Source organism: Antedon mediterranea, chromosome 9, assembly GCF_964355755.1.
Source record: "Antedon mediterranea chromosome 9, ecAntMedi1.1, whole genome shotgun sequence".
NCBI classification, from domain to species: domain Eukaryota; kingdom Metazoa; phylum Echinodermata; class Crinoidea; order Comatulida; family Antedonidae; genus Antedon; species Antedon mediterranea.
The window spans coordinates 2,284,853-2,298,495 of NC_092678.1; the positions used below are offsets into that span (position 1 = coordinate 2,284,853).

Below are 13,643 nucleotides of genomic sequence, written 5' to 3' on the forward strand. Positions count from 1 at the left end.
ATAAATTACATGACTCCTTTGTTCAGAAATGATTCTGCAAATTATAAATATGAACAAATTAATAAACTTGAAGGAAATACTTGCGCCAGGAGGAAGTCATTCCACCACACATTTTCTTTACTTCAGTATAAATATTAAAAAAAACAAAAAAACAACTATTATTTTGAACCCATCGCCAAACTTTGTTTCATCCCTGGATAACCTGTTACCACCGACTGGTACCTATAAGTACTATATTTTCCCCTCCTTTGATACATTTATTATATACTATAAATGTATTCATATTAATATTATGTATTGTAAATAAACTTATAATTAAGAATAATATGTTTCTACAAATGCAGGTATAATAAAGATACAAAGATAATAAAAATTAAATCAATAAAAACAAATGTTCAATAAACAGAAATAAACATGAGACAAAAAATATGCTGTACTAAATATGCTGTACTAAATGTACTTTTAAATCGACTATGAACTAATTATAATATATGCGAATAAATAACAAACATATAAATCTGTATAATTTATAGTCACGCAACTAATTGGTATGAAAATCACATGTTGTTTACGAATCTGTGTTCGGGGGAATGAATGGTCATCAAACTATTCTATGGAGTATTGCCAAGAGCAACAAAAAGCATTTGATCAATGGTATGCTCATTCACACAGATCACCTGGTATGCAAATTATGCAAATAATTTTTACTTTCCTGTGAAATGCAAAAATATGTTATAAAATAAAATACTATACCAATCCTTATTCTTGGGACACTCCTATCAAGTCGACACTGTCAGTCCTGAAGGTGTCCTCTTAAACTCTGTCTACACTATCAAACTTTATGCGACAAAAAAAATGTGATGGGTCCAAATATGGTAGTGATATATTTAAATATGGTAGTGATATAACATCATCATGTCCATATATGTGGGCACATCACATTTTTTTTGTCACATAAAGGAGTTCTATTTGTCATGAGTTACTAAATATCATTGACTTACCTTGTCCTAAGTGCGATAGATGGATGGCCTGGTTTGACTGCGGTAGAAGGATTTGTCCAGCCTGTGTCATCAAATGTTGTTGCATTGCCAGAGCTTGCAGGTGCTGCTGTTGCTGCTGCTGAATCTTGGTGACCTTGACATCTCCAGCTGCTGACTGCATCTGCTGTAGAATCTGAGCTTGCTTCTGTAACTCCTGCAAAGACACAAAAACGATACACATATTAGAAAGGAAACTGGTATGGTAAAAGAGATTTGGCACAGCAAATTCTTTGATGGCAAAAAAAATACAAACCAACAGACTGTTCATCTGAGTATGCTCATAAACATATCCGAGTTGTGATAACGTCTATAAACTATGCCAAATTCTGAAAGTTTGGACACATGCTTGGTGGAAATTTGTTTTGGGTCATGCGCACAAACATCTCTAGTAAATGTTTAGAGTATGGAACTACTTTAATTAAATGTTATGGTACTAATCAAACCACTGTACCACAAGTATAATCAAATCCAATAGAAAATATCAAACACATGCCTTATGAAAAATGTGATACATTAACATCCTCCTTCAAGAAAATGTTTGCAATATTTAAAATTTACTGACAACATTTTACTAAAATACATATAATTGGGACATGACCTTCGACAAAATCTAAACACTGATACTGGCCTGCGACAGAGGTGATTGAGGCCCCATTAATTTAGCAGCATAAACATTAGATTTACAATTTAAATCCTAAGGGATGACTAGTATATCCAGGCCCATCCAAACCCGAGTCATATTTATAAATGTATATACCTTTACATATAAATATTTATAGCTAAAATATTGTGGCTTAGCCAAAGTAAAACCATCCAAGTAAATAATTCAGAAACGTTGTGTTAGCTATCAGACCGGAGGACATTCTTAGATGCGGTTAATAAATATGTGTGTTAGAATCCTTATTAACGAGTAAAAAACAAATATGACGAGCTTTTGAAGTTGAGCCTTTTAAATGAACATTTTTATTTGAGATTACACACATGGTCAGGTTAAGGTCATTACATTTTTTAAAGAAGCTAAGTTCATCAATGTAAACAGTTTTTATTTTTTGCGGATATTATGAGGTTAGATGAGAAAATCATATTTACAAAAAATAAATTTATCTTCATCATTATCACAAAAAATGAATTATTATTAAATCAAATTTAGATAATAGTTACAAAATATTATTTTTGCAAGGAAAAAAATATTACTCAACCAAAAAAAAAATGTTGCCTTAGATTCAATAATACTGTACTCTACATGAATTCTGTCCGTTAAATTCCACCTACTGCAAGATTCGAACATAAAACCTTTCACATTACAGGCAAGTACCTTAACTACAACACCACAGGAAATCTTGTTGGAGATAGATGGAACCATCTTCCATGTTACTTAAGGCATGGTTCGTGGACTGTACCATTTATGTACTGTAGTGGTGTGTTTACAATGAATTTTCTACTTTTCGAATTATATCTGAGTCTTTGAGTTGAGGAGATATGGCCATTATTGGTCTATCCATGTAAATTCGGCAAAAAATGGACTTAAATTAAAGCCTTGATTCACACTGGATTCAATTATAGAAAGATTTTAACTGTAAGTTTTCTGTTCACACTGAAACAATATTCATAAATCAATAGAGGTTTAACAAACAGTGTACACATTATACTAAAAAAAATGTTATACAATGACACAGGACTATTTTACGTCAGGATGAGTCTGCTGTTCTTAGTTTGCTAAAACCAATTCCTGATTGTTCTCCAATGAATTCACTCAATTACCAGACGACAGCTAATTACAAACTGATGTACGGATGTCATGGAAACGTACACAACTTGTGTAGTTTATCCAAAGATACATTTCAGATGTTTGGTGTAAACTTAATCCACTCATTCCAACAGGAATCGGGAGAAACATGTACGTGCCGTTCACAAAACTTTGATTGATGTGTTGTTGGTATGGCAAACAAAATTAAAGATAAGTTTATTTCGGTTTCATTAAAATTCTTCTAGTCATTTCCACTACTGTATGTAAGTCTAGGACAGTCTGATGTTACCAACAAAAAAAATACAAATTGTATTGTAAATGTAATAAACCCTGATTTAGTTTCATAATTTGGTTAAATACATCACTGTATTAATAAATAATTGTATCACTATGATCAACCACTTCGCTCTCTGAAGACATTTTAATTAAAGACAAGCTCTAATTAAGGAAATAACTAGCTACATTTTTCTGAATCACTACAAAATATAGCTGGTCCGTAAATGGAAGTTTTATGGGTTGATAATTTGCTTAGAATAACGAAAAGTTAAATGAAAACAGATTTATGGCAGAATATTGCATTCATCCAATGAATATAGGTTCTTGCTTAATACTTAATTTCATCAAGACTAGAAATCATTAAAGCATAGATATTGGCGATATTATTTAGTCAAGATTAACTGAAAAGTATCAATATTACTCGAGGAGTTTTGCGTAGTGTAGGCAGGTCTACTTACAAGAGAATATAAACGATTTCAACGTGTCATTTCATTTGTTATATTTAGTATGCATGTGCCTTTACGAGGGTTGTTTGTTCGTTGAATGAGGCATTACACGTAAACCATGATACACAGTCGTAGATAACAGCACAATAAAAACGACATTTTTGAGAAGAATAACCGGGAGAGACACTTACTTAATATATATGAGTGACAGAACCCAAATTGAGACTTGGCACGGATTCTCAACTCGTTACTAACTACACATTCTAATGGTTTTAGGTGGTGGCAACTTGTTCGTCTTCGGAATTACTCAATTACGTCGTGTTAAATGGGAAGAATCAGCTTGTAAAAGCTTAAGTGATCAACAATTTTATATAGGTCACTGGAGTGGAACTAATATACGTTCATTTGTGCATCTATTAAATATTATAGAAATGGTATTTTCATTATTTATTAAACATTATTTTAACAATGTTGCAATTTTACACTTCGATTTTAATATTCAACATTACATTAAGCTTTGTTATAATTTTTATATTAGATTGTTGTCGTGAAACCAATTAGCTTTCAAGTGCATCTAATAAATTGTGAAGAAACAGTGATCTGTTGATATTATTAGTTATTAACATAATTCCAACGCTGCATTAGTCGTTTCTTCCTTTTAATATTTCAAACAATGCGTATTCCTTTGCGAATTTCTTGTTATATTTAATAAATTTCCAATTTAATGAATTTCCAATCTAATATACAAAGGAATACAAGTAAACGAGTAAAATAAATTCTGATACTGTACTTTAGAAATAACAGTAACTTGCAGGTTAGCCCAATATCTCTTAACATTATCACATATCTTTCTTATAGGTGGATAGAAAACTTCTTTTGTTGGTGTTACTGTTGCTAAAGATTTATTTATTTATTTATTATTTTATTTACCCTCTTTAGTCAAAGACTGGTCTCCCAGAGGGCCCAGTTATGATCAGTAGCTGTGAGTGACAGTGGTTGTAGCCCCCTAATCGTTTCGAAAGATGTACTAGGTTCTTTAAAGTGCACATTAGCTAGATGTGTACAGAAGGCTCATTCTACCACCAGAACCATGGAGCGAGTGAGCCTTAACTGCTTGGCCACCTCCCCATCCAGCTTATCTAAGACTATTTTCTTATCTCTTCCTCTGGCCAACATTTTAGTAGGCTTCCTTACATGATCAATTATGACATACCAACAAAAGCAAAGTTGCAGAAAAACTAATCTTCTGCAACTACTTGTCGCAGCCCCCAAGACATCGCAAGTGAATTACCTGTTGCTGCTGTATGAACGTCTGCTGTTGCAGCTGCAAGAGTTGCTGTAACTGATGTGGTGACATGACACTTGGTTGCTGTAAGAGTTGCTGCATTTGCTGAGCTGTGAGTTGCTGAGGTAAGATGAAAGCCTGGCCCTGGTGAGATATTAGGCTCAGAGGCGACTTCAAATCGGACTTCTAAAAAATACAAAATTGGGAAATAAATTGTACCATATTTTCTGCTGCCAAATTTTATGAATCAATGATTATATTTTTGAAATACACATATACCATAAATAATAATTACAGTAGAACCTCTCCTTTGGGAAACCTCTACTCAGGGGACATTCCCATAAGGAACACCTTCCTTTGAAATGAATGAGGACCAATAAACACTATGGAAAACCCCTATTAAGAGGACACTTTGATGAGTCCCGAAGGTTTCCCCTTAATAGTAAGTACAGTTAGTAGTAGTATTAAGTACTGTAGTATAGTAGAGTAGTTTAGACACTATTTTCCCATGAGCTATTCATATTCGCTGCTAAAGTTTATATACAACATTATAAATTACCGTTAATGTAGTGTCATTTAAAAAAAGTCTTAACTTTTGCATAAAAGTTTATTGTCACTTCTGTGAAATTGACATACAATATTATGCTGTTTTGAACATTTTGATTTATGAGATGTGAAAAGAGATGAGATCAGTATCCTATGTACTGTATCATAGTATCAACACACTGACCACATGGTATGGGATTACTCATAAAAGTTGTGTTTTTACTCAGATCAGTTAATTTTAACCCTAAAAAATAGTTCATTTAAATATCAATTGGTTTCATTTAAATTTAAAGAAATCACTGTATATTTCATAAGTTATTTTTATTTTTGGTGTACTTCACCAAAAATTCAAAATCTGTTTTTTTATGAAATGGATGCTTTAAACAATTTTAACAGGTGATTGTCGGCACAAAACTATAATATCAGTATATTAAGCTATATTTACACGCTCTTTCGGAGTTAGTCATATATCACAGTTGGATTGCAGTTCAGCTTGTTCTGTGTTCACACGCACAAATTACATCCGATAAGCTGCTGTTAATAATCCAGTGGGCAGGTTATCACTTCTGAAACATCAGAGTTAATTAAAGGTACTTTGGATGTACAGAAAGCATACCTGAACATCTGTAAAATCATTAGAGGTTATGACACAAAGGTATAAGAAAGTTAACTTTGTTTTGTTCACTCTGGTGTGTGAATACAACTTTAAATAATATGGTGATTGAAAGAATAATTGAAAAGACAAGGTATCACTATCTTGTGAATGGGTGTTTAGGATCGAGTAACAGTATGGACTTGATTATTTAAAATGAGGGTGGGTGGTGGCATTACTTAACAAGTAATTAGAGATAATTGGTGGGTGTTGGAAGAGCTATAATTAAAGGAAGGCCACAAGCCGTCATCAAAAAGTACTGTACCTCCAATCAGCACATACATCCATTTAAAGCATCACAAAAACAAGGCATTTTAAACCAAAAAAACGTTAAGACAGTAGAAAGTCATGTACATTGGGAAGTACATTAAGTTTGTTTTAAACTATTTAGATAGCCATCCATCATATGCACCTCATCATAACATCACCGCTTGAGTAACAATATCGACACCAAATGGTTTTAAGTACTTTATGTTTTATGGTGACTAAAACGATGCTTGATCAGCCGAGACAATGTGGAAAAGATAATTCAAAAACGATTTGGTGTTTGAGAGAGATGTATGGACAGTAAATAAATAAAGATTAAGAGTATCATCAGATGCTAATACTGTTTTAGGAAAGATTTATAGGCAATGTAGACAGAAAAGATTACAAATCAAGGTTAGATTCAAAGAAAAAATGTTATATTTTAGATATATTTTCTTGTGTCCTAAGAGTTACGAGTCTCGCATCAATCAAGTGGTCTCGTTTAAATCAAATGGTCGGCTTGGTCTCATGGTATCATAGAATTTCCAAAATAAACTCGCAGAAGAAAACATAGCGCTGTTTTTTTTTTTAAGTTTTGGCGACAGAGTAACTATTATGAATGAAAAAGTGGTCTTTTGTTGAAATGAAAATCGTTAAAAAAAAAATTGTTAAAAAATGAAAATAGACGAGGTAGTAACGGAATAAAATGTAATTATTTAAATAATAAAAATATTGGTAAATTTAAAAAAAGAAAAATAAACCAGCAATTTAATGTTTTTGTTTCTATTTTTACAAGGTGTTAAACATAAAACATATTACTGTAATATTGTACTAAAGACATGTATTGTACAAAAGGTGTTAACAGAATAAAACATATTACTGTAATATTGTACTATAGACATGTATTGTACAAAAGAGAGACTTTATCAATGTTGATGTAGGAAAAAAGTAATGTAATTTTTCGTACATCCCAGACAAGTATGCTGTATGTAATTCTTGATACCAAGTTTAAATAGTTAGCGGCTGTTTTCTACACATGTCAGGATATCCCAGGGTAGGGTACAGCGAGGTTCATCCAAGTTGGCGTCTAGTCAAACGTTTAACACAAATTTTTCCTATACCATAATTTCATACTACTGAATACATAATTACTAAAATTACAAATGTATATTATATGAGAACATATTAACATGAAATAACACAGATTTGAAATTCAGTAGTTTTGCAGGGTTTTTGTCTAAAATGTAAATGGAGAAGTTGTTTTAATTGTAAACAGAGCGACGCAGGATAATATATTAATAACATTAATAATTCCATTATTGTTGTTTTTATCGGTAGTCGGTTATTTATGTTTTCAGCAAGCGCATTAGTGTTGTTATTATCGACCTCTCCATACCCGGTCATCATAATTGTGTTATTGTTATTCTTGCGTTGTTGATGTTGTTCTATTGATTATAGTCAATTTAGCTACGAAGCGGCTGTTACATTTAACTCATAACCGTCTCTTGCTATGGACAAATTGTTTTTTCCCCATTGAAATAAAATCATTTGAAAAAAGGAAAATACCCTTAAAAAACCATGAGGAACTTTAATTTGTATGTAATTTTGACATCTAAACTATAGAGGGCACAAAACAAATCTAACTATACAAGAAAACACTAAAGGCTGGCAAGGGTTTTAAATATGTGCAGAAAATGGTAAAAATGTAAGCGAGAAAGGGCAAGTAGAGGAGAGCCAATGAGCATTAGAGGGTCAAAGGTTAAGATGTGCTCAGCAAATGGTAAGAGATGTGAACGAGAAAGAGCAAGTAGAGAAGAAATAATGCGCATGGGAGGGTCAAGGGTTAAGATGTGCTCAGCAAATGGTAAGAACAAGAAAGGGCAAGAAGAGGAGAGCAAATGCGCATAGGAAGTTTAAGATATGCTCAGCTAATGGTACGGATATGAATAAGAAAGGGCAAGTAGGAGAGAAAATAAGCATGGAAGGGTCAAGGGTTAAGATGTGCTCAGCTAATGGTACGGATATGAATAAGAAAGGGCAAGTAGGAGAGAAAATAAGCATGGGAGGGTCAAGGGTTAAGATGTGCTCAGCTAATAGTAAAAGAATGTGAATGAAAAGTATTGGCATAATACAATTTCAAATCTATGTGCTTTTTTACCAGTACAAATAGTTTAGTTTACCTACATATCTTGCTAATTCCACACAACTGACTAAACAACATTATAACTTCTGATTTCAACGAAATTAACATAAATTCAACTTTGTTATGAATAAAAAATGTTTACTTGCTTTAATGACAATTTTAATAATTCACCACAACATGTTTGAGATACATAATTCATTCACAAAGAAATTAGCATCCATAAGACGTTTACAACATCCATGACGGAATTCGTGGAGATTAACGACTAATATTTATCATTAAAATAACTGCATGTTTAGGAAATATTTTATCTTTGTTTTATTCATCTAGGAAACGACTGGTAATTTAAATTTCCAATTATTTTGCTATACTGTGAGATTTGTTGATGTTCTGTGGTCCAATATCTTTTTTAACTTTTTAATTTAAGATGGACAAGTGAATATAAAATCTGATGACATCATTACTTTTGGAAATTATTGCAACATTTATGGATATGCAACCTCTATAGATGGTACTTTATATAACAGAACAGAAATAATTATTTTAATTTTGGTATTACAGCAGTTCCTATAAGATTAAACAATGGATCATGTTAGAGTAGATAAGAAAATAAACAGTGGTAGATAAACATACAGGCAGGAAAATAAATTAATATAAATTACTAAATAAACAACTATACCTTGATTGACAACTGCACTAGGATGGTGGTATATAAACATTATTATAATAATTACATAAATCTGTTGCATTGAGAATTGTGATGACGAGAGTTCCATTTATGTTACGGAACTTCCATTCTACAGTAGTTCAGTTTTATGTTATTAGAGCTCTCCATTCCCCGTAACAAGAATTTCATTTTACAAGACTTCAATTGTATGTTCTGGGAATTCCATTGTATGTTACGGGAATTCTGTTCTGTTACGGGAATTCCATTCTGTTAAGGGAATTTAATTTTGTGTTAATTAGAGCTCTCCAATCCATTCCATTATACAAGACTTCCATTCTATGTTACAAGGATTCCTTTCTATACGGGAATTCAATTCTGTGTTAATTAGAGCTCTCCAATCCATGGTACAAGAGCTCCATTCCATGTTACAGGAATTTAATTCTGTGTTAATTAGAGCTCTCCAATCCATGGTACAAGAGTTCCATTCCATGTTACAGGAATTCAATTCTGTGTTATTAGAGACAATTATATTATGAGATATCCATTCTAAGCTTTGACATGTTTTAAGAAATGTTGGGCAACACATTATACTGAACTATCTAAAAGAGTCTGGTGGGAAAAAACCGAAATTTAGTACGTCAACACTACATACTAAAAAAATAATTGTGAAAATAGCTATGGTATGGAGAAATTGTAAAATTAATTAAAATAATGTTTATAACAATATAATTACCAATTTATCAATTTCAATAATGGCGAATTTGCTTCAATTGAATTTAAATTAGTCGGGCTTTTTTCATCTTTACATGAATATTCATCGACCACCGTTCAAAATGTAGAATTTCTTAAAGCAAGTGTTTGCGGACAATAGGAGGTAATCAAATAAACAGGCTTTACAAGTGTTTGTGCATTTCAAATCAATATTATATTGTTAAAAAGAAATCAAAGCTCCCGGTATGCGATATTTTTCAAAAGGGAATTATTAGTCACAAATTCAAATCGTTTGGTGCGTCGTAACTATTGTATACCAGTACAATTTAAAATAATGATCTTTATTAGAAATTAGAGATTGGGGAGATAAGTGGGGGGGGGGGGGGGGTTTATTGCTGGTATAATTAAAATTTTATTTTTAGAACAAAAATGTTCTTTAATCGGTATATTAATGTATTTCTCTGATTTTAAACTTATAAAATTTGTAGATAATGTTACTAATGTTCATTTAATTTATAGAATATAGAAACATATATATTGCGCTTAATTTTTAGGTATTCAAATTTGTAGAAAATGTTACTATACTAAATGTGCTCATTTAATTATTTAAATATATTACCCTTAACGTTAGATTTGTTACATTTGTAGAAAATGTTAGCAAATGAATGTATAATGTATTAAAGCACATCGAATTTAGAACACCAGTTAAAAGTTTGTACTTAAGCTCAGACATCGCCGCCACAAGAACTCTTATTGTTTCTGAATATAGAATAGAAAGCTTTTATCCTGGAAATTCTAATGAATGAACTTTCTTTGTGTTTGTAATTTCCTGTGATTCAAAATGTACAGACATGGCTTTAGTTAGCTTATTGGGTTTTGTGGTAGGAAAACACAAAAGCTATGTAGTATATGGAGTATTCTCTCTATTGGGAATAGTGAATAGTCATACACTATAAATGAACTGTTCCTACATTGTCATGCAAAGTTTTCTATAATAAACCGATGCTGCAGAGTTTTGTTGAATATTTCTATTAAACAAAGGTTGGATAAAAACAGTTACCGTTGATTCAATATTTTATTTTACATGCTTCTGTGGAAAATACATTATTACTTTACACAGGAAAACTTTGTACAATTAATTTCTAACTCTCTCACAATTGGACAACTAGAAAATTAGGTCTCCAACTCATTTCAAAACAAGACTTGTTTACCTAAGGATTGGTTGCAAAATAATGTTTGGCCAAAAATTATGAGAAATAATTATGGACAAATCAACAACCAACATCATGAAAAGCCCTGCTTCTGGGTTTTCCCATTATCTTGAGTGTATACTTTCGTTTTTAAGCAACTACTGTACAAAGCCTAAGGTGTTTGAAAATCATTTTACACAGTAAGAAACATGTGTGCATGTGGAAAATGTTTAACGTAGCATGTTAAAAACTACTAAAATAATGAGCAAGTTGAGAACAATGTGCCCATGTGGTTAGAAATCGCTCCTCCAAGATACTGGTTAAAGCGAACTGTTGGTCAATGCAATCCCAGACTATTTATAGAACTCGGGGCTAAAAAATCTCTATTGAACTGTTGAAATATCCCCACTATAAGAATGGTATGAACCAAAAGGTGAATGGCTGGTTTACTTAAACCTTCAATTCTGTTTACATAATTGATGTTATTAACAATTTTACAATACTTTATCTGTCAAGATTGTTCACAATAATTTCCTCATTTTTTACAATGCGTTTTATTTTCATCGGTGAAGGTCGATGAAACGGTGATCACGTCTTCTTAGATGTAGTCCGCAGAGCTTGTTAATAAGAAACGCACCATCTGTTTGCCATTTTTATTTGAAAATTACTATTAAATGGTTATTTATAGACTAAATCTTTTTAATGAATTTATCTTTTATTACTTTTTTTATTCAGTTTTTTGGTATTAAATATATCTGATGTAGATAGGTTTCATGAAATCCAAACTAATTGTACATTTTTAAAATAAAGTAACTATATGCCCCATATTAAAAAAAAAAAAACTGTATACTGTACAAGGAGGAGGGCATTATAGCTCAAATAACATAACTAATTACTACAGTAGGTCAAAAATTGATTGACAATTTTCAACTAAATTGCCCAGTATGGTTATCTTAATTTTGTAAGCATAATCAGTATTATTATGCATCATCATACTAAGCACTGTAATTATTAAGCATGAGAATTCGCAGTCATTTACACAGAATTATAATATATTACAGTTTCTAAATTATTAAACAGTAACTTATAGTAGTTGTATGCGACAGGAATAAATACAAATTTTGATAACTGGAAAAAAAAATAGGTGGCCAGAGCGTACTTGATCACTTAATTTACCCTCGAGTAACGCAATTTATAACCTACGCGCCTGGAATAAAATTCAGCGAAGAAGATTAATTTAACCTTTCCGCTGAATTAACAAGTATACGAGTTAAATGCTAATGGTGTTGTATTTCTCATTTATTGGTATTTTGTATAATATCCCCAATGACTAACATATGAAATAGATTATTTTGTCTAGAAAAGGTTTTGTTTCCTGTCGTCTTTATTATGTACTGTACAAATGATAATGAATAGTTATACATAAAAGGTGGACAAGATGGAGAAAATGTAATAATCCAAGGTGATAAAAATCCAGGGTGATTAATGGAGGCAGGGATGACCCAGCCTAAATTTCTACCACCCAACATATGTTACCTTTCACCCATATTAATAGTATCTATCTTGTCACACCCTAAGCTTTCTATTATCTATCAATGGGTGTGTAAGTTACATTCCATATCCAGTGAATACAAGCATTTGTCTTTGTAAGCAACAATTATCTTTAATTTTGTGTGTAAATATAAGAGCAACAGATTTGAGGCAGTAGAAAAGGTAGTGAACTTGGCTATTATGTTAAATGGATAAATGATAACAAACAATATTATTTGAAGTATATACACTGAAACAATATAATGTTCTCGATTACTGTATGGCAATAAAACAATATTAATAAATAATATCTCATAGATAGAACTGCAAAAAGTATTACATGAACAGTGTGGTATACTGTATGTTTTGTTTAGCTGCAAAGCAGTTTAAGTTCCTTCTTAATTTTTTTTTTTTTTTTTTTTTTTTGTAATATATTCTTAAACATTTATTTTCTTGGCTTGGAGACACAACAAGGCTTATTGATATTGCAATGGTAATTGTTTAACTACTGCAAAGTAGCTTTGTGCAAAAGTATTGTCAATTTTCTTAGTACACAGTACAATTACGTCAGAGTAGAACATCTGACCAATTGACTATAATACAAAACCACAGTTAAATATCTGACGCTACACGATATGAGGTATATCCTGGATGTGGTCACAACAGTTAGGATGTTCTGACAACTTTCAGTTGCTAGGTGGTGATGTTCTGACAACTTTCAGTTACCGGATGGTGATGTTCTGACAACTTTCAGTTGCTAGGTGGTGATGTTCTGACAACTTTCAGTTGCTAGGTGGTGATGTTCTGACAACTTTCAGTTACCGGATGGTGATGTTCTGACAACTTTCAGATATTGGATGGTGATGTTCTGACAACTTTCAGTTACTGGTTGGTGATATTCTGACAACTTTCAGTTGCTAGGTGGTGATATTCTGACAACTTTCAGTTGCTACAGTAGGTGGTGATATTCTGACAACTTTCAGTTGCTAGGTGGTGATATTCTGACAACTTTCAGTTGCTACAGTAGGTGGTGATATTCTGACAACTTTCAGTTGCTAGGTGGTGATATTCTGACAACTTTCAGTTGCTACAGTAGGTGGTGATATTCTGACAACTTTCAGTTATTGGATGACAACTTTCAGTTACCGGATGGTGATGTTCTGA

The 13,643-nt window shown here is 32.0% G+C and overlaps 1 protein-coding gene across 2 annotated transcripts in view; it reads right to left on the bottom strand.

The window, feature by feature from the left end:
- Positions 1 to 13,643, bottom strand: part of LOC140059483 (forkhead box protein P4-like) — a 50,613-nt gene that overhangs the window by 21,206 nt on the left and 15,764 nt on the right. For both annotated transcript variants that reach the window (XM_072105413.1, XM_072105412.1), the window contains exons 3-4: positions 4,801 to 4,980; positions 1,002 to 1,194 (exon numbers count right to left, since the gene is read on the bottom strand). In XM_072105413.1, coding sequence (XP_071961514.1) covers positions 1,002 to 1,194; positions 4,801 to 4,980 — 373 coding nt within the window. The remainder of the gene's footprint in view (positions 1 to 1,001; positions 1,195 to 4,800; positions 4,981 to 13,643) is intronic.